Source organism: Hyaena hyaena, unplaced genomic scaffold (assembly GCF_003009895.1).
Source record: "Hyaena hyaena isolate Hyena2069 unplaced genomic scaffold, ASM300989v1 scaffold_1138, whole genome shotgun sequence".
Taxonomy (NCBI): Eukaryota; Metazoa; Chordata; class Mammalia; order Carnivora; family Hyaenidae; genus Hyaena; species Hyaena hyaena.
In genome coordinates, this window is record NW_024081772.1 from 102012 (window position 1) to 124231 (window position 22220).

General features: G+C 37.2%; 1 protein-coding gene across 1 annotated transcript; it reads right to left on the reverse strand.

The window, feature by feature from the left end:
• Nucleotides 1-4678: 4678 nt before the first annotated feature.
• On the reverse strand, nt 4679-22130 carry LOC120224247 (SWI/SNF-related matrix-associated actin-dependent regulator of chromatin subfamily E member 1-like). Its single transcript, XM_039222487.1, has 2 exons — nt 22033-22130; nt 4679-5390 (listed from the first exon to the last, which is right to left on the reverse strand). The coding sequence occupies exons 1-2, from the start codon at nt 22128-22130 to the stop codon at nt 4679-4681; spliced, it is 810 nt and encodes a 269-aa protein (XP_039078418.1).
• Between the last annotated feature and the right edge of the window lie 90 nt (nt 22131-22220).

The following is a 22220-nucleotide window of genomic DNA, read 5'->3' on the forward strand; positions in this document are numbered from 1 at the left end:
TAGTTGTGTTTGGCCGATGGGAGAAGACAGAGAAGAGTGGTTGTGCAGTAGGTAAACATCAGTGTAAGCTACTATATACTAAAAGAATAAATGTTGCAAAAAGAAAATTCAGGACGGTTCCAAAGAACAAAAGCTTTCTTAGGAACCTCTTTCCAACTTGTCTTGGGACCCTTGCTATATGAATTAAAGAAATGGATTTTTTTCTCACTAATAAAATTGTAAAGCAGAACATATAGTTTCATTGTATTATTTTCTTTAACCAATTAGAGAAAATTAATAGATTAATCTGAATGCATGGCTTCTATTTTTGATAATATTTGATTATAAATTTCATACATATAGGTCAAGAAAATGATTATTTAGGAGATGTTAAAGATTAGAACTATATTATTTTGGGTTTGTTGTGTTTTTTTTTTTTTTTTGCTATGCACCATAACTCCTCTAGTACTCAAAATTCTATTAAAATGCAATTTGCTATATGTAGTTTTTAGAATCCCATGAGTCTTTGTTAAAGAAATTAATCACCAATTCCATGCAAATCCAAAGGCAATAAATCGCAGTGTTACAGAAGCATAGCACTTGTTTTCCTCCCTTGCTAACACATTCTAAGTTGAAACAATAGCACAAAGTTTTTTTCAGACACTAGTATAATGAGTACAAAGGAAAACAACTAGCTGAAGGAGAAAACATTTGTCAGGTCCTCTATCTGCAAATGCCAACCCAGGACAGTGTCTAATTACAAAACGTCTGTTACGTTTCCTTACGTTAGTACCTACTTTGTAGTTACAAAGGGATATAAAATAAAGGGGGAAGTGACACATAAAAAAGAATTATGAAAAGAAATTCTAGCTCATAAAGTGTTATGTCCATCATCTGGAACTTAATGCTCTAAGGAAAAGCTGCTGTCAGACTCCAGCGTTAACCAGATTACAGGGAGGGTAAAGTTTAAGAACGCAGACTGGAGAAAATGCAGCCTTCTCCCTTACTGCAGTGGCAGGAGCCGGAATGGCCGCTCCTGAGAACGACATGTCCACAAGAAAACAGCACGAGCAAACCATCCCAACAGCAGCTGGTAGGCAGCAGGACTTGAATTCCTGATAGACCACAAAAAGCTACTGATCCTTGCGGAAAATGCTCAGACGTATTCTAATTCAACTCACCGAGTGTAAATTTTAAGCATTTTTTTTTCCTCTGAGTAGCAAGAACAGATGAACTCTCAAGAAATAAAGATCTCATTTTCATGGAAATCATCTCCCAAGAACGAGAGAAAAAAATAAAGAAAATGTATGAGGTAGACTTGGGATTTCTGTAAAAGACAACAGGTGTCAGGGTTTTCCATAAGGACTTAACTATTCCTCGAGGTCTATTTTAATGACTTTCGAACCGTTGATATAGTTTATCTTCCCTTTGGAGTAAACGGCATTCCGGTAACCAAGAGCAATATAATCAGCTTAGAAAAAAACAAAGTTTAGCAACACAACTACCCAAACATGCAAGACTATGCCACACCTAAGGTTAACATGTCAACAGGACTTGTGGACACTGGGTAAGGACAAAGGTGAAACTGGCCTGTGGTTCCTAGTAACGGGCCTGACATTTTTTTCTAAATACTCTTGTGATACAACCATACTACTGATCAGATAATAAAAATGTAATAAAACTTCAGAGGGCGTCAATCTATGACTCATCAGAAGCACTGGAGAGCTCTTCAAAATGTACACACTAGGACCCCAACCCCAGGATTATTGATTCAGAAGGTCTGAGTGCAGCCCCAGGCAACTGTATTTAAAATGCTGCAAGGGGATCTGCTGGGCACCAAAGGTTGCAAATCACTGAAATACCACTAACTTAACACAGAGCTGCCAGAAGTATTTATATTCTGATCTCAAATACAGGATTGATAAGAAAGTTTGATATAAAACAGTAGACATTCATGAGGCTTTTAATTTAGAATCTTATTGTGCTGTCTCTTCCAGCCCCCAGCTCCATTAATCTGCAAGCTTCACAGAGACAGACATTACATTCACCTTTGCAATCCCAATAACAGATCTGGTTGCTGGTACATGTTAAGCATTCTGCAAATGTTTGTGGAACAAATAATGAATCTTGCATGCAATGAATTCCCATACATTCTTCTGAGCATTTCAAGGAAATGACTGAGATATGAATTTGAGGTACCAAATATTCAACCCCTCATTTTTATTGAAAAAGAGAGGCAACAAAAATAGAAGCTTTAACACTAGAACAATGACAATATTTAAACATTTTATGATCACAAATTTGGGTGCAACTTAATGAAGGGACCCCATAAAGAATGTTTCCAGGGGCTCCAGGGTGGCTCAGGCAGTTAAGTGTCTGACTTTAGCTCAGGTCATGATCTCACGGTTTGTGAGTTTGAGCCCTGCATCTGGCTCTGTGGTGACACCTAGCTCAGAGCCTGGACCCTGCTTCAGGTTCTGTATCTCCCTCTCTCTCTCTCTGCCCCTCCTCAGCACCCTCCCTTCCCTTTCTCTCTCTCTCAAAAAAATAAACATTTAAAAATTTTTTTAAATGTTTCCAGATGAGGAAGCCCTCAGTGCACTGTCCACAACGATAAATACATTACATATATATATATATATTTTTTTTAATTTACATCCAAGTTAGTTAGCATATAGTGCAACAATGATTTCAGGAGTAGATTCCTTAATGCCCTTACTCATTTAGCCCATCCTCCCTCCCATACCCCTCTAGTAACCCTCTGTTTTTTCTCTATTTAAGAGTCTCTTATGTTTTGTCCCCCTCCCTGTTTTTATATTATTTTTCCTTCCCTTCTCTTATGTTTATCTGTTTTGTATCTTAAAGAGCTCATCTGAGTAAAGTCATATGATATGTGTCTTTCCCTGACTGACTAATTTCACTTAGCATAATACCCTCTAGTTTCACCCATGTAGTTGCAAATGGCAAAATTTCATTCTTTTTGATTGCCGATGCATATATTTAGATATACTCTGTTAGGGTGAAGCATTTGTAGCTTAGAATGGTGGATGTATTCATTGTGTCTTGTTACAGTGATGAGAATCACTTTTGCCTTCTAGAACCAGGAAGATATGTAAGCACAGCTTTGGAGGCTTCCTAAAACCTTCTGGGCCTGTTTCTTCTCACACTCCCTTTAGCTATGTACCTCTATAGATTTGGTAGACTTCCTGAAGAATTTGCTAGGATATATAGTAGCTTGAATATTTTTGTGCATCTCAACAAACTAGATCTATGCACATCATCAGCTACATTCATCTCCTTGAGACTCTAGTGAATTTTACAGGCTCTGCGATGGGGGACAAAATGAACTTACAAGAAAAAGCTGTTCAATTCTAGAAGTTCACGGTCATCCTGAAGTCCGTTCACAAATCTTCTAAGGATTCTCAAAACCATGGTGAGAAATCATGCAAACACATGAGTAAAACATGGCAACCTACCTATGACAAATGCTACATTAAACACAGACACATATTTTAAATACATATACACAAGTCATTGCCACCCTTTTTTTCTAAATCATCTCTCTCCACTTGCTCAAAACAAAAGCCAATTTCCACAGTTAAAACTTCAGACTCTCTCCTCATCCATATTTTTTGACTTCCTTCCTTCCCACGTGACCTAAAATAAGGAGAAGCTTGGTGCCTCATTCACCAGGTTGCCAACCCATCTATATTAATTTACTAATGCATCCAACACAACTGCCCAAAGACTTGGTCATACGGTGTTAACTAATCACAGAGACCACTCTTAGGATTGCAGTCCACAATATGAACATTTCCCAGCATCCTAGAGAGCACTAGGCTACTCATTGCATAGACAAACTGAGAAAGAAAAAAAAAATGGTCTTCTGGGATTGCATTTTCTTTGATCTGCAATTCCATTTTCAATATTTGTGCTTGTGTGATGGATGATAATTTACTTTTTAACATCAGCACACAATTGTTAAGGTATTGAATGGCACCTCAGCTTTACAGGTATCCTTTCTCTGTCAGAGGGTAATTGTATGAGCCAAGCAGTTAGTGGAGAATCACATGGGGGCTGCACCAATCACATGGAAGGAAGGTATCCTTCCTCTGGGGGCTGGGCTTAGAGACAAATCCCCAAAGTGCACTCAGAGATGTCATGAAAATAGCCTCTTCCTTTGGACTTGATAGGGTCTGTGGAAAAAAGTCTCTTTGGAACTTTTTAACAATGTGGCAGATAAAAGGCACTGAAAAAGCGGATACCACCATTTAAGCTCAGTGTGAGCCCATTAAACTCATCCAGTTTATGAGGTTCATTCCTGCAGTGACTAAAAAATAAAATATGCATTTTTTAGGAGGATAATAAACTTTTTCAGGTTCCCAGGGCAACATTTATTGCACTGGAACAGTCATTTTACAAAATGGCACTTTAATGGCCCCAAAAGTTTCACACACAGGAAAAAACTTTTACGTATTCTCCCTATGGAAGATAAAACACCACATCAATGAAAATCTCTAGACAAATTCTAATGTCTGTAAATGTGACCAAAAGTTAGGGCTTATTACAAATTGCTTTATGAGACAGTTAAGTGAAGTTTAATTAGCCATTACTAACTTTACTATGATATACGTTAACATCATACACACACACACACACACACACAGATTCTCAAATATTTCTGAATACTACAAATGTATTAAAAAGGTATTTTTCGCTGGTGAACCATTAAGGACTGGACCTGTCGTTTGAGGACCTGCATTCTAGCTGTTGTGACAACTGACCGAACGTCTGGCACCACACTCTCACTAAGGATTTCACTGATGAGGCGGTGGTTTCTCTGGAAACGGGCGGTAGCTGTATGCTTCATTGAAAAGCCATCATCATAATCATCTGGATCTTCAGCAGGCTGAATGCTCATGTAAGGTTCTCCTTTCTCCATGCGAGACTGTCTCTGTAGACTTTCTTCCTCTAAAGCAGCTTCTGCACGACTTTTTGCATTTATGTAAGCAAGGTATGCAGGAGAATTATGATAGGCCTTCATAGATTCATTGTACTCTATCTTTTCTGCTTCGTATTCGTTTAAATATTCTTGTTTTTCTTCATCAGTGAGATCTCGCCACATGCCACCAATAATCTTGCCAATCTCCCACAACTTTAGGATGTGGAAAAAATTGCCGCCGAAATTGCACAGGCAGAGGAACAGGCTCGCAAAAGGCAGGAGGAAAGAGAGAAAGAGGCAGCGGAGCAAGCCGAACGCAGTCAGAGCAGCATGGTTCCTGAGGAAGAGCAAGCTGCCAGTAAGGCTGAGGACAAGAAGGACGACGAGAGCATCCCGATGGAGACAGAGGAGACACACCTCGAGGAAGCGACGGAGAGCCAACAGAATGGTGAGGAAGGCACATCTACTCCTGAGGATAAGGAGAGCGGGCAAGAGGGGGTGGACAGTATGGCTGAGGAAGGGACCAGTGATAGTAACACTGGCTCAGAGAGCAACAGTGCAACCGTGGAGGAAGCACCAACAGACCCCACACCAGAAGACGAGAAGAAAGAATAAATGTTGCCTTGTTTTATGTGTTCTAAATACTTTTTTAAATGAAAAAAAAAATGTTTTTTGAGTTTAAAAAAAAAAAAAGGTATTTTTAAAAATTTTATATACTTTTTTAAATTTACATCCAAGTTAATTAGCATATAGTGCAACAATGATTTCAGGAGTAGATTCCTTAATGCCCTCCCCCATTTAACCCCTCCCCCTCCCACAGCCCCTCCAGCAACCCGGCTTGTTCTCTATATTTAAGAGTCTCTTATGTTTTGTCCCCCTCTCTGTTTTCATATTATTTTTGCTTCCCTTCCCTTATGTTCATCTGTTCTGTATCTTAAAGGCCTCATAGGAGTGAAGTCGTAGGTATGTGTCTTTCTCTGACTAATTTCGCTTAGCGTAATACCCTCTAGTTCCATCCATGTAGTTGCAAATGGCAAGATTTCATTCTTAAAAAGTATATTTTTAAATACAGAGAGCTAATAAAGAATAGAAACCAGCATTTTATTTTGACCACTATTCATTCATTTTTAAATAAGCCTAGTTCATTTTAGAATATATGGAAAAGTTTCATTTTTTAATGACTTCAAACCATCCTATAATATGGGTGTTGCATAGCATATTTAACTAGTTTACTCCCACTAATAGATCAGTAGATTATTTTTAGTATCTGGCTACTACAAACAATATTACATGAAGTTTTCTTAGTTTTCTTGATTATCCTTGAATGTGCACTTATAAACATAAGTACAGGTACACCCATAAGATAAATTCTCAGATGTGGAACTGTTAGGTCAAGTGATTTTAATCTTGATTTTAAGGTCTATTTTGAAATTGCTCTTGAGATATGATACAGCAATTTATACCTCCAGCAATAATTCATGAGAGTACCTATTTCTTCACTCCTTACATTAAGTGTATTATCAAACATTTTAGGCTCTATCAGTATATCAAGTGAAAAAATAATAGTTTGACTAAGCTCTAATTACTCTTTCTCTCATTAAATATGGTCTTGAGTGCCTTTTGCTTTATATATATATATATATATATTTTAATTGACTTGGAGAGCTTTATATATTAAGGCAGAGCTTTCAAATATGTTGCCACTTTCCTCTGCTTTGCAATTGGTTTTTAACTTTTTTCATTCATTTTTTTAACAGGAAGAAGTTATTGTTTCTGCATTTTAATTTAAATTCTTTTTTATAAGGCCTCTGGGTTTTTGGTCTTGCCTAGAAAAGTATTTTCATTTAAGATGAATATTAAAACCAAAACAAAACAAAAAAAAAAGACCTCTCCTGTATTTCTGAAGGTGAGGATGTCTTTACATCTATATAAACAGTGTCTTTATAGCAAAATGTTTAATTTACTTTAATCATGACTATTCTGTGAGTACTCCTCACAGAGATGGTAGAGGGTTGGTAAAAACAAACAATAACTTTTTAACAAAATCTTCACAAGACTGAGTCCAGTTAAAATTTCACAGTGGAACAACAGATTCATTGTTCCAAGACTCAATGACAAATATGTTCATTTCCCATTATTGATGGGAAGTCTTTGGAGATGTTTTAATCAAGAAATATTGTAAGAGCTCAAGTTTTACATCTAAATCCACAGAAATGAATATTCTTTCTGGAGTTTTAGTAACAAACTCATTCTCTAATCACCAACTGAATGATAAAGGCACATTCAAGTATCTGAATTAACTCATTCAACAAAGTTTTATTGAGCAGCTACTGTGTACCAGGCTTCTTGCCAGGCACCTGGGATATAGAAATTAATAAAAAGAGTAAGATTCTTACCATCATAGAATCAGGAATAAGAGTACTAATGAAAATGTCTGTTCATTAACTGGAGCTCTGAGGGTCACTTCTATGAAGAAACATGAAGGTAAGATCATTATACTTTCAAGTAATTCAAAATATAATTTCTCTTCTCCAAGGTTCATATCCCTAAACTTCAAAATTCCTCATAGATTTCTTTATAGGCCACATCTGTGATGGACCTTAGAGCATCCATAGATTCAAAGTACATAACATATTTTGAGAAGAGCAAGTCTTTTTAGGTGTTTCCTAACTCAAGATTTTGAGAACTGTTCAGAACAGTTGGAAGCTGGTAACCAGCATTTTACTCCTGTTTTTACAATATTAAAACAATTTGCATGTGAAACAACAATAAGAAATAAATGTGCGGTAATGCTCTCAGCACAGAGCTGGACACACAGAACTACTCCGTCCATACACAGAGACTACTGAGTTGCGCACAGGAAATAAAGCCATATTTCGCATTCAATCTCCAGACAGAATTCTTTGATCAAGTGACCCACGTCTCTAGAGAACAGCTTCTTACAGCCCTACTTGCGCACTGGTGTAGATTTGCAAATTAACTGGAAAGACCATTAGAAAACATTTCTGTTTAAAGTGCTAAATGGGCTGCAACTTTCAAAACTACCCAGCCTGCCAAATTGTGATTTAAAGTGAAATTGGCATGAGCAGACATTTCCACATCAGCCTGTAGCACATCTGGTCCAGACCAAACAAACAGAAGATTTATTCTGTCAGGGAGATCATTTAGCATTCCTTTTCATGCTTCAGAAGGAGCCTGTACCTGTCACTCACCAAAGCGCTCGGCTTTTGGTGGCTAGGCTCTGTTGCTCTCCCGGACTAGCCTTGATCTAACACTTCTAAGGAGGCTCATGTGCACCGCTCCACCTGGGAGCCCAGTACCCATGCCAAGTTCATTTCCATAGTCTTATAGAAACCTCCTGGAGGATTTCAAACATCTGCTCATAAGTAAAGAAACATTGTCTTGAGCTCTAACAATAATATAAAGGGCAACTGAACCTTCTTTTGCAAATAAAGCAGAGCTGATAAATGATCTTATTTCACAGGACTGGGGGCAAGTTTCTTTGTGTCTTTCTGAATTCAAATCCTTAAAATGAATGTCGTCAATCATGGGAAAAATTTAATGTATCCAGAGTTTTAACATTAGCTTAAGAGTTATAGAGTCAGGACTATAAAATAGAACCAAAAGCAAACAAAAAACCAACATTAGTTGGCTGACCCTAAATGAACATATTTATAAAAGCTGTGTCATTATTCCTAAAATGTACTGTTATTCTCTCTCTGTCTCTCTGGCTATAGCCTCAGAGCCAAGACTAACACTCTTGCTGTGTGAGCCCCATGGCCACTTTTTTTTTCTGGAATGTTAATCTGCCTCTGTTGGGAATCAGCAGTCCCAGGAGGATCCCTTCCTGGCTTGTCTCATCAGAAATACTATTCTTTCTTTCCCACTCCTGGAGTACTTTGAATACTCAGAAGGAATAGATGTACCACCACTGAGATTCCCCTGATTTCCTTATGATTCTAGCTTATGTGAATATGAAAGATTTCGTTTCAACCTAAACAAAAACTGGAAAAGGAAGTGGCAAATATTTTGCTGGTGTACATGCTCTTTCTGATTTCTAGTTAAAATGTACCTCTGTTTCCTCTTTTGAGAAATTCATGAGTTAGGCAAAATGTCTTCCAATGTCCTTCTAGTTGTAACATAATTATTATGAATTCCTTGAGGTTCTTTTGTCCCTGAGGAATTCACTTAACTCATAAACACCATTATGTTGCTTTCATACTGACATGTGAATCCAGGTCTAGGCCAACATAGGGGAAGTTTATCATATAAGCACAGAAGAGGTGTTTGCCTTACCTAAAATATAACAGAAGTAACTATTTTTAAAACTCTGGAGGCTTCCAAAGCAATTTTAAAAGTACACATCAGAGAGAGCACTTCCTCTATACAAATATTTTCATCCTGTTGGTTTGTTACAGTAGCAAGATAGTATGAAGAGTGAATTACACCTATACTTGCTTCACGTTTGTCCCTCCTATTGAGTCATTAATAAACATGACCCCATAAGTACTGCATTGTTAATACTTAGCTTGGTCTATGGAGCTCAGAAAATGCTCTTCTCAAATTCACACAGAACATTCTTAAATAGGTTACATTCTATACACTGCATTTGCCAATGAAAAATGTATTATCAATACCAAAATCCAACTTCTTCAGAAGAAAACAACAAAATCAGTGTTCTGTAACAACAAAACTAGTTCTGACCAGTCTTGAAATATATTCTGTTATAGAAATGCTAGTAATTTCTCAGTATATCTGAACATTTTATCCACTTGGAAATTGTTAAGTGTGTGTGTGGGGGGGAGAGATATGATATTCAGTACCTATATAATTCACTTTGGTTAGATGATTTATGTTCTTATTTTTATATTCTTATTTAAAGATATGAAATTAACATTAAAGTGTTGGTACACTTTCACCACAGTAAGTTACCATAATATCACATAGGGAACAAAGGTTTTATCTTTCCATGGAAAACCTGGAAATAAGAGATAACACTTATGATTAAAAATAGCTATTATCATACAGTTATTATCATATCCATCTAAAGGGACCTGGCTTATGCATAAAAGGAATTAGAAAATTACTTCATATTTCCAGTTTATATTTTTTAAAGGTTGCATTTAGAGACAAAGAAAGGAAGCTCAAAGTAGACAAGAAGTAACTTCATTTTAATAGGACATTGGACTGGTTAAAAGGTTGAAGAGAAAAAAATAAATCTACTTATAACATGTAAAATTCCATTCATGTATAAATCACAGGTGACTAATAAACCGTGGTTCAATGAGATCATTCAAAGTCTTTTGAATGTTGGCACTGTCTAACCAGATACCACTAATCAATCACATCACTAGCTAAGAAACAAAGAGCCAAGGAAAAGTAACCATGAGCTATTTATATAGCAGAAAAGAGTAGCAGAGACAAAGTTGGTCAGAATATGTAGAAGAAACCATACTTTAATATAATTTCAATTTCATGGAATAGGAACTCTCAGAATGGGGTATTTTGGAACTTGTAAGAAAATACTTACAGGCTTATTGTATTATTTTGAGTTTAGAGTTCTAATTTTTTAACACATTCCATTTGCATCTAGTTATCAAATCATTGATCCTCATTTTTCATAAATCTCATATTTACAAATGTGCCTACTTGCTAAAATTTATTTGTAACCCCAAAATCAATCAGTTCTCAAAGCTGCTTTCATGGTCATTTGCAAACATGGCACAGTGACAACAAAATTTTGAATCTTCTTACTCACGCAGCCTGCTTTCTTGTTTTAGCACTCAGACTGCAAGCAGGTGTCCTGTTCAGAGTATATTTACTGCAACATTTTTTTTTTTTTGCATTTTTGTGCTTGTTGGGAGATTTCACTGTTTAAAATGGCCCTCAACCCAAGCACTGAAAAGTTGTCTCGTGTTCCTAAGCACAAGGAGACTGTGATACTCCCCATAGATAAAACATATGTATTAGAGGAGCTTAATTCAGACATGAGTATAGTACTGTTGGCCACACTCCGTGTTAATAAACCAATAATAGATATTACATAAAATTTCTCTAAGTGGAAACACATAAAAATACAGTTAGGTATTGATTAGTTCACCAAAATGTGAGCAGAGGCTCACAGGAACCTAATCCTGTTATTTCCCCTAGGAGCAATGGTTCAGTATTTTTGTTAATTCAGTGTTTGTGGTGACTGCATAGAACATAATTATTGCTAATAATGAGATTATGTATATAGATATACATATATGTACATATACATGCATATTTCTGTGTGTGTGTGTGTGTGTATGTGTGTGTAGGTTTTGCCTTTAAAATAAAACAAAATCCAGAAGTTATCACAATTGAAAACCTCTTCAAACGTCTACTAACTGAGAAAATATTGTAGCGGAAAAGCAAAAATAACATTGGGTTTTGATCGTGCGTAATATTTTTAGCCATTGAAATTTCCATAAGGAGTTTTAGCACATGCAGTTAATTTGCATGAGAGGCAGCTGGAGCATATTGGCTCTTTCAAAGCCACTATGATTTATCAGCTCAATAATGCATGAGCTTAGACAAAGTTATACAACCGTCTGTATTTTTAACAAGGTGATGGAGTAAGAAATTTGCTAAAACAGCCATTCCAGACCCAGGTGACCAAAAGGAGGTTAGATCATTTACACAAACTGGAACACAATTTTCAGTTCTGTTCTATTTTGGGTCTCAGAGTTGTTTTTTTTTTTTTTTTTTCAAACAAAATATTTTGTTTGGAAAAAGTGCCAGACTGACAGACAGACAGTCTGAGACACTGAAGTGAAGGATTTGTATATGCTATTAGTATAATATGGAAAGTGTCTATTAAAATCTCCACTAAAGGGAGCTCTGGAATTAGATTCATCTTGTATAGGCAGCATCTGAGGAAAAATAAACAATTTATTTGTTTGTCCAGTGAAATGTATGATGCTTATTAATTAAACCTTAAATCTCACTTGGCAAAAATACTTATTGGAAATGTCTTCTTTTTAGAGTCAGGATTATGTCTCATGTTAAGGTTTGAGGTCTGTGTTGCCAAACACCACTAAGAAGCTATTGTTATAGTAGAGGCATTCATTAGAAAACCTCCCATGGTCACTCTGAGGTCAATGGCAGCAGTGTGAAAAATCTAGAGGAAATTATTAATTCAAAATGTAAATGAAAAATTAATTGATAGGACAATATATAATGACCATTGGTATAAAAGAGAGAGACAAGGGAAGCCTGGGTGGCTCAGTCGCTTAAGTGTCTAACTTCAGCTCAGGTCATGATCTCACGGTTCATGGTTCGAACCCCGTGTCGGGTTTTATGCTGACAGCCAGCTCAGAGCCTGGAACCTGCTTCAGATTCTGTGTCTCCCTCTCTCTCTGACCCTCCCCTGCTCACTCTGTCTCTTTCTCTCTCTCAAAAATAAACAAACATTAAGAGAGAGAGATGAACTATTTGAAAATTCCAAGTTGTTACACCTACGTGACTAGAATAGCTGTATTTGTTTTAGAGCCAGTATAAAACTTTGAATTTATCCATTAGAACTCATTTTAGGCACTCATATCTGGGCTATAAACTTTAGGGGTACCTGGGTAGCTCAGGTCATGATCTTACAGTTTGTGGGTTCAAGCCCTGCGTCGGGCTCTGTGCTGACAGCTCAGAACCTAGAGCCTCCTTCAGATTCAGTGTCTCCCTCTCTCTCTGACCCTCCTCTGCTCTCTCTCTCTCTCTCTCTCAGAAATAAATAAAACATTAAATTTTTTTTTTTTACATTGCAACCATAAGACTAACTGGAGAAAACTTCAAGAAGGAGCTCCACTGTCAGAGCTTAGAGTTAGTAAGGCATATACATTACAACCTTGTAACTATAACCCTTTATTTTATGGATGGGAAACCTCAGACTCAAAGCTGTAAGCTGAATCAGTGCAGGAATGAAAATAGGAACAAGTCTTCTATGTCATACATCTCAAAACTGAATGAACTCTTTAAGTGATCAACCAGTCTCTAGACCAGCAGCTCTCAAACTTTTCTGTGCATCACAGTCACCTTGGAGTGCTTATTAAAACATGGAATGTTGGCTCCACCCCCAGACTTTCTCATTCCATAGGCCTGAGATAGAACCAGAGAATTATTTTTGACAAGTTCCCTGGTGATGCCAATGCTGCTGGCCTGGGGAACATACTCTGAGAACATACTCTGCTCTATAGAGCTTGTAGTCTAATAAATCTTCCCAGTCCAACAAATTCCCTCTGGACTCTGCCCTGAAATGCCTGGGTACAATGCTCCATAAAGAACATTTGATCTGAGATACTGGCATACTAGGGGCCTATAATCACTCTAGACCAATTCTATCTATTCAGAAACCAGAGTGTACTTCACTAGACAGGTATGATATGGCTATGCTGAAATCTTGCTAAGAGCACTAGATCATTTGCTTCGCATCCCAATGTGAAAACTTCTTGGCCTTTGAGCAAACTGGATCATTAGGATTTGTCTGAATGCAAATGAAGGTGACATCATGTAGCTGTCTTTTGTTCTCCCCAAATTGAAATATTATAACAACTATATCTAAAGTCTAGGTACAGAATTTAACGAACAGATACATATACAGAAAGCATCATCTATAGAAAATAGATAAGGGGGTGTAAAATAGGGGCAACTAAACTCTATTGGACTAGAAAACCTCAATACAAAGCAACTGTATAACCACTAGGTACGAAGCACTGCATTGGCACAGAGGTAAGATGCTGAGAAAGGCCTAGCCCTACTCTCAAAAAACTTACAGTAATTGACATCTGAAGGATATTAAATGGACGCTGGACATAATGTTATGCATATTACATATATGTATGTATATGTACACACACATTACATTGGGCAAATTTAAACAAGTCTTTCAGAACGAATATTGAAAGACCTTTTTAACAAATCAACATTTCCAGAAAGAAACAACAGTGACCAATGTAATGTGCTGTAATCATGACAAATTACAATCGTAGACATCACGCAGTACCAAATGAGGATCAGTATCTTTGCATAAAACTCAACAAAAATAGATTAGAATCTATTGTAGACTTTATTGACTGTTTTCAACATTCTAGTTATTATCTACTTGTATAACTACATCATCAGAAACTTGATTTGGCCATTAATGCTTAGAACTATACAATTGTCTGTTTGTAGATCCTAAACTTCACAGTTAATAATCAAACCGAATCAGTAACCCTTACATTTTACTTTTTTTAAATTTATTTGAGAAATTGAGAGACAGGGAGAGAAAGTGGGAGAGAGGGCAATAGAGTGGGGGAGAGGGGGAGAATGGGAGAGGGAGAGAGAGTGGGGGAGAGGGAGGGAGAGTAGGGGAGAGGGAGAGAGAGTAGGGGAGAGGAACAGAGGGAGAGAGACAAAGAGGGAGAATCCCAAGCAAGCTCCACAACACAGGCTTTGATCCCAGGACCCTGGGATCAAGGCCTGAGCTGAAATCACAAGTCCAATGCTAACCGACTGAGCCACTAAGGAGCCCCCTTTATTTTCCCTAAAAAATTTTATGGAATCATATAAAAAGCATATAGACTCTAATTTTTAATACACTCTTTAACAATTAAGTTGAAACACAATGATCCAATTGGTTAAAATGACATCAAAGAACCTGACATCGTATGCCTCCCATTTAATAGAACTGCAGTGTGAGTGCAATGGTGTCTCCTGACATACATACATGGATCTGTCGATACTATAGAAGCAGACATAATTTCTTCCTGAGGTTGGAATCTGCCAGGGCCTTCTCTGTCTGTCATGTGGAAGAACTGTGATGTTGAATATATTTGTAAGAGCAAGAAAGCAATTCAGCATATACAGCAAAAAAAAAAAAAAAAAAAAAAAATTGCAAGCCAACTGTCAAAAGGAAAAACATGCCTTACGCACCAGTCACTAAAGGACCTATCAGTGTAACAGAAACGGTATCATCTATGAATGACAACAGTTTTAAATGTAGGATAAAATGGGACTTTGTACAAATGTACTGTAAGGAATTCTCTGAGTGCCAAAAAGAAAAAGAAAAAAAAAAAGCAAATTGAAAGGAAGGAAGGGACTATCTTGAGAATGGTTGCTTGTCTCAACAGAGATCTTGATGAATACTTCAGCACTCACTTCTCCAAAAATAACTCCCTAATCTTCAGGTCTGTGCTGTCCTTTTTCCAGGGCTAGTCCTATATCTTCAACTAAATTTCACTGAAATTTTTACCCTCATATTTTTGCCTCAAACTCAAAGCAAAAGTATTCCTGTTGCCATGACTTATAAGCATAAGTAAGCCTGAGTCACCTGGTTTGAAACACAGCGGCAGATAAATGACAATGGACATCTCTTACCATGTATTGTTTCCTTTTCCAATAGTGTGCAAAGAGAATTCTTGACCGCTGTGCAATACTGTCTGAGTTCCTTGACTTGGTATTCAGAGGCTCCTCTCATGATCTAATACCAGCATACCTTCCTCCCACTTCCACATATTCTATGGAAAATTTGTGCTCTGGCCAAAATACCTTTTCACTGTCTTCTTAATTCCATGAACATTCTCTTGTTTATGGCATGACCCCTTGCCCAGAATGTCAACTTCACCCTTTTCTGAGAATTTCCTTGTTCAATAACATAAAACCCTGAAGGTAAAACAAAAGAAATCAAGATGAAAAACTCCTAGTGACTGAAGTCATGAAAAGCTCATTGGTGACTTTTGCCAGACCCATTTCAGTAGTATTTCGGAACGTAGAGCTAGAAGGTAGGTTGAGAGGTGTGTTGAAGACTGAAAAGTAAATACGGCAGGTACAGCTCAAAAACATGATGAGGGACAGGAGGGATTAAAAGGGGGTAGCAAGTAGACAAGAGCAGAGATTGCAGAAAGATATCTTTTCTTTTTGAAAATTGAAAACAATTGAGCATATTTAACTCAAAAGAGGGAATACACAAGAAACTGGAGACACAGGAAAAAGATCACAGATGGACAAAACACTTGAAAAGGTGGGAATGGATTAGAAGTAGAACATTTGTGAGGAGGTCAGTCTCAGGAATATACACTTTTTCCATTATTTCAGAAGATGGAGACTAGATAAATATAACTACCAGGGGCAGCAGGGGTGGGGGAGGGCAGACGGAGAAATGGGAGATACTGTTTAAAGGAATATGCTTGCAACCAGTAGATAAATATGTTCTAGAGACCTAATACACAGTACAGTGATTATAGATAACAAAACTATATTATAAACATCAAACTTGCTAAAAGATTAGATCTTAACTGTTCTCAACACTAGAAGAAATACTAATTACGTGATGGGATAGAAGTGCTAGCTAATGCAACAATGGCAATCAGATTGCAATATAAATCTATCACATCAATATGTTTTACACCTTAAACATATACAGTGTTGTATGTCAAATATAACTCTAAAAAAATAATTAATTACTGGAAGTGGAGGACATTAAGAAACTCCCCCACCCTGTTATTTTTACTGTTGTTGTTGCGGTTTTTGGTGGTAGTGGTGGTGGTGTGGTTTTGCTTGTTTAGCAATGTGGAGAGTGACAAGAAAGCAGAGGGATAGGTGTCCTTCGGAGAACAGAGAAGATTTCAAAATTCAGTTGTGCAAAATTAGTGAGGCAGTGCTTCAATAACCTATAGAAAACTTCTCAGTCAGTAACAAGGACCCAACAGATACTGGAGACCACAGATTTATATGTGATGGTTATTCTCCAGCAATACTCAGAAAACTTAGCACTCTATCCAGACAGGGAAGCTGGAGAAGTGGTCAGTAGGATCCATGTAGGAATCGATTTTTGGAATGATAAAAGAGAATGCAGTTGAGAAATTTGGTGAGCACTAGAAGCAATGGATCCTAAGCCAAAAATAAAATAATACCAGACTGTAGAGAGTTGATCAAACAAATGAAAGCTAAGATATTAACCACATAAAATATCAGGTATGATGAGACAAAGGAATTGAGACAGCTTGAAATAAATGGCATGTGGTCAGAGAATTGGAAGTCTATATTACTTTTTTGGAAATAAAAGAGTTCTAAGTCCAGAAAAGGTCCAGTTGTTGAGTTATTATTGCCAAATCCTATTCTGTCCTCACTCTTTAAGAAGGACTCACTATTTGATTGTTGTTTCTCTGAAAACTTCTTCCTAATACATCTGGCCCCTTATAGAATATGGAATGAGATAGGTATTTGCCACATTCTTTCCACTGTGGATGCCTCCTTGGAAATCTGGGGGTGGGGGTGGGGAATCTCCTTCCTCCACAAAGCATGGGCCTCACACATAGTCAAGAGAAGAAACTGATTATTGGTTTCCAGTCCTCACAGACCATTAATTTTTTTTAATGTCTCAAAACCTGCTCTCCTGAGGCTTTTCTTTAAGTACAGCACCTCCTTTGTCTCTTCACTGAGTCACTAATTGTCACTCTCCAATTTCACTGACAACTCTGCTTCCTAATTTATTCTACACTAAAATTGAAAATCTGGATCACATCCTAAAAGTGTTTAGTGTGCATATGATGCTTCTACCTACATACTAGATAGATCCTCAGTTACTCGTAAGAATACCAAATCCTGTGGGTCAAACAAAGGTGAATTTATTAAACTTACTGTAGCATGGGGAAACACTGCTTTGGTAGAGCCATAACTGTATCCAAAATGAAGGAAGAAATTAAATGCCTTTTGTAAAATTTGGGGATCTGGGGTCAACTGATTGAAGATGGGTCTTTCAAGAGGTCACTAGTTTGAACTGGACAAAGTTTGTGACATAATAGGCAAGAGTCTTGAAGCAAGTCATGACGAGCTGATTGTTGTCCTCATAGATGTGCTGTTAGTCCAGGTGAGAAATCTATTCTGTTTAGATAGCTACTTTCCTGATAAGCACAATGTCTGCCTAGATAAACTGGTATACAGAGAATATCCTGAAGCAAAAAGTGAAGTTATTTATTGGTATGCAGTCTGAACTTTCTGGCTAAAAATTTTTAAGCGCAAGCAGTTATGTTGACACAGAGGATCTCGGTTTTCAGAGATGACCAAGAGGGGAAAAGATCCTGCTTGAATGATTTCCTCAGGACAAAATCATTCCTTGTAAGGAGTAAGAAATTGTAGCATCAGATCTAACAAATTATTTAGATCTTGAACATGAGTTTGTAATTTGATTTCAACTAACGTCAGTTCTCTAGAAATTAAAGCGCAACAGATGTGATATAATTCTTCTAAATGACCCACGACCATCAGCTCTTAGTTATTCTTCTAGACAAACATCTCCCCTATGGAAGGAAAGCATTTCCAAGGTGAAGTTCTCTTAAGAGCTCTTCTTCCTGTCCATCACAACTCCCTGTCTACTTGGACTCTGCAGCTCTAATGCAGAAAGATTCCTCAGCAAATTGGCCTTCCTTCTTTTGATTCTTCTACTTCTTCTTCTTCTTCTTCTTTTTTTTTTTTTGAAAGTTGACATGAATCATTTCTCTAACGATCCCTTCCCTGGAGCCATTTTTCTTACTCTTTCTTTTCTCCTTCCTCAATTGGTATGAGATATTTGCCTCCTCCTTTACACTCAACAGCCACATTTTAAAAAGTATTTCATCATCTTGGCTTTCATAATGGAAATGTTAAATTTTCCACAGAGGACGTGCCCTGGAGGGGAGTTTTGCTCACACCTTAGAATGGATGTCAGTTAATATTTAGACACAATTAATTAACGGTAAACCCTAAGGCAAACTTTGCTGTTAGGAAAATCAGACCATATCCCCAATTGAATGAAGGGCTGCTTCCCTGACCAAGTCACCAGATGTTCTATTATCAGCAAAGACTGACATCACATGGTTGGTGGATGGGGACATAGATTAATTAAGAATATTTAAAATATATGGCTGAAATAGTATCAGACTTTCTTAAGTTGCCAAAGTTCCCCTAGCTCTTGAATTTTTCTTCTACCACATTTCTCCTCCTTTCTACCACATCCCAGATTTCAGTTCAAGATTTCTAAAAAGCCCTTTGACTCACAGTGAGGTCTTCTCAGACCTTTTTCACATAATTCAGCCTACACTGATTTGAAGTTTTTATTGCCACCACATCCACTGAGAATTATTTAAGATCCTCATGTTCATATTTTCACCTCAGTATGTAAACAAGACTAGATATGGTTGAATATGATTGAAAGGTTTATCCTGACATGGTAAATATCATGAAAATATACATGAGACAGAACATACTATTCACAAGGTAGTAAATACTAGAATTTACCCAATCTAAGAATGTGTAATTCTTCCTCATTTTAGAGTAAATCCATGAAATGTGCTTACCTTCTAAGAACTTCATTCAATATTTTTTGAATGCCTCTTGTGTATACTAACAACTTTGCAGGAATAACAAATAAATTCAGAAAGGATCCACTGGCAGGAAAATATCCAGTGTGTTGGGAAGGAAACACACTTCTTCCCCATCCAGATATAAATGGAGCCCACATCTAGCCTAATCCATACTTTTCTTTCATTCATGTCCAGCTTGAAAAGACAAACCGGGCATGCAGAGCTACTCCCCTTTCTAGTCACTTTACCTTTTAAGGTTTGGGATGTGCTGGAAGTTCATTCTCATATTGTACCAAACTTAGCAGTGTTGGCACATGCAGGATTTACTTTTTCTAAGATGTTTCTTACTAAGAAGTAATTGTCTAGTTTTTGAGTTCGGTATCAGGGACCCCATCTGCTACTGGCCATTTTGAGCTTTATCAAAATAAATGTATTACAGATGCCACTCACCTTATTGTTTGATCTTAATTGATTCATAATTCAGGTGGGAAGAGGGGTACAATTTAATTGATCAACATTTAGACCTCAATAAAGTGGGGAAATAACTATGATAAAGATTAAAGTTTCAAAGAATTTAAGAGAAACATAGAAAGGAAAGCAAGTAACTAACTGGAACACCAACAGTTGCAGAAAGAGAAAATCATGGAAGATTTCTTTAGATTGTAAACTCAAGGACAACAGGGGTCTTGTCTATTTGGGCTCATACTCTCTTCCCAGAATATAGCCATAGAGAATGAATTCATGAGAAAGGTCAAGCCTTCCATGATCAGGATTAGGATTATGAGATAGACAAGAGAGACACAGAATCTCTAGGCAAAGGAGGAAAAACTGATAAGTGGGCAGGGATAAGAAATATACATTGCTCTAAGATCAAATATACCAAAATGTTCACTTAATCAAAGTTGCCATCAAAATGAAAGCATAAAGTCTCTTTAATACAGAGAATGTACTTACCTTGTTATAGTATTTTTTTTTTCTCACAGCAGCCTTGGACATCTTTTTTATTTACACATTTAAGTAAAATAACTGTGATAAAGAATAAGACTATCTCTATACTGTAGAATAAGAAGTCAAAGATCTATTTATTCTGATTTTTTATGATACATTCTGAATACGGCTGAAATCCCTAAACAGACTTCCTGCCACTCAACCAATCGTTTTAATGAACTATGAACTTTCAATGTACAATATTTATATTGATAGAACCACTAAGAGGTATGATTATTAGCAGGTTTCATGCCAAATTTTACAGCTGTTTTATTAAGGATGCAGTCATACTTTATTTTATTGTACTTTACTGTACTTCACAGATACTGGGGTTTTCTTGTTGTTGTTGTTTTTACTACAAATTGAAGGTTTATGGCAATCCTGCCTCCAGCAAGTCTATCAGCACCATTTTTCTAACAGCATTTGTTCACTTTGTGTCTCTGTGTCACATTTCAGTAACTCTTGTAGTATTTCAAACTTCATTATTATATTTGTTACAGTGATCTTTGACCAATGATAACAACTCGCTGAAAGCTAAGATGATGGCTAGCATCTTTTAACAATATTTTTAAATTAAGGCATGCACTTTTTTTTTTTGAGACCTAACGCTATTGCATGCTATTTTCTTTTTAAGGAAGTAAAGGAGGATAGGGACTGTGAGGTATTGGACTGTATTGAAGTTATTTTATGTTTATTTGCTTTTGAGAGAGAGAGAGAGAGCGTGAGTGGGGGAGGGGCCAAGAGAGAGGGAAACAGAGAATCAGACGCAGTGCTTGAACACATGAACCACGGGATCATGACCTGAGCCAAAGTCAGACACTGAGCCACCCAGATGCCCCAAACATAATGCTACTGCACACTTTAACAGACAACAGTAGGGTGTAAACATAACTTTTACATGCACTCAGAAACCCAAACAATGCATGTGACTCACTTCATTGTAATATTTTCTCTCCAAGGGTGGTCTGGAACCAAACACGCAGAATTTTTAAGATATGCTTGCATTGGGTATACTAATTTACAATTCTTACCAGAGGCACTTCCTCATCTGTCTTCATTTCAAAATGTGGTGGCTATCTGTCCTGCCCTAATTCCTCTTAATTTCACAGTCAGCAAACCACTCAGCTGGGGAACTGCCCACTGAAAATCTTAACAAGTTGGGGTACAGTATGGCACCCCCTGAGATAACAGCAAGCCCTGTTTTGTTCTATAGAGTTACAGGCAACAAGGCTTTGAAATTAGGATCAACAAAAACTTTGTTTGTTGCCCTTTTTTAAAAAAAATTGTTTTTTGTTTTATCTGTGTATATGTTTTTAAAGAATAAGAAATGAACTTTCTGAAGAACAAAGGAAGCAGCAACTCCAGATGTATTTTAAGCCTAAGGAAAGTTAGAAGCCAGAAGAGAATATGAGTGGCAGGACATATACAGTCGACCTTTAAAGGTTTGATTTCTGTTTTAAGTTCTGCAAACGCCCCCGGCTTTCCCCCACATAAAATAAAAAAACCTGACTTATGTTCAAATGTGGCCTTCGCCCTTCACCCTAACACCAAACACCATGAGGAAAAAAAATTAGGGTGGGAAGGCAACACGTCTATAAAGATATGAATATCCATCCCCCGTACCAGCTGAATCAAAGATGAATCTCTGAGATTTGAGCTTGGTGGAGAATCACGATGTAGTGTGATGATTCTTAAGCATGGGGGGCACACTCAGAAAGTGCTTTGTGGCAGAGCTGGTGAAGAACGTGCCGCCCCATCTCTTCTTCTGACCATCCTTCCCGAATTACCTACCAAGAGACGTCATTTGACCCTGGACGCGAGTCCCCGCAAGGCAAAATCACGTTGATCTGTGATCTTTGTTTCATCTGAAGTTTACGTCCTCGGATCATTAACGCTATGGCTATGTCCACAGCACAATAGTAAGCAATGCAGAATGGAAGAAGTTATATGATGAATTGATACCCTCCCCCCGCAAAAAA

Coding starts and splice junctions, on each gene's coding strand:
- LOC120224247 (XM_039222487.1), bottom strand. CDS start 22,130: ATGATCCGAGGACGTAAACTTCAGATGAAACAAAGATCACAGATCAAC. Junction 5,391..22,032: donor GGGTCAAATGACGTCTCTTG/GTAGGTAATTCG, acceptor CCTTATCCTCAG/GAGTAGATGTGCCTTCCTCA.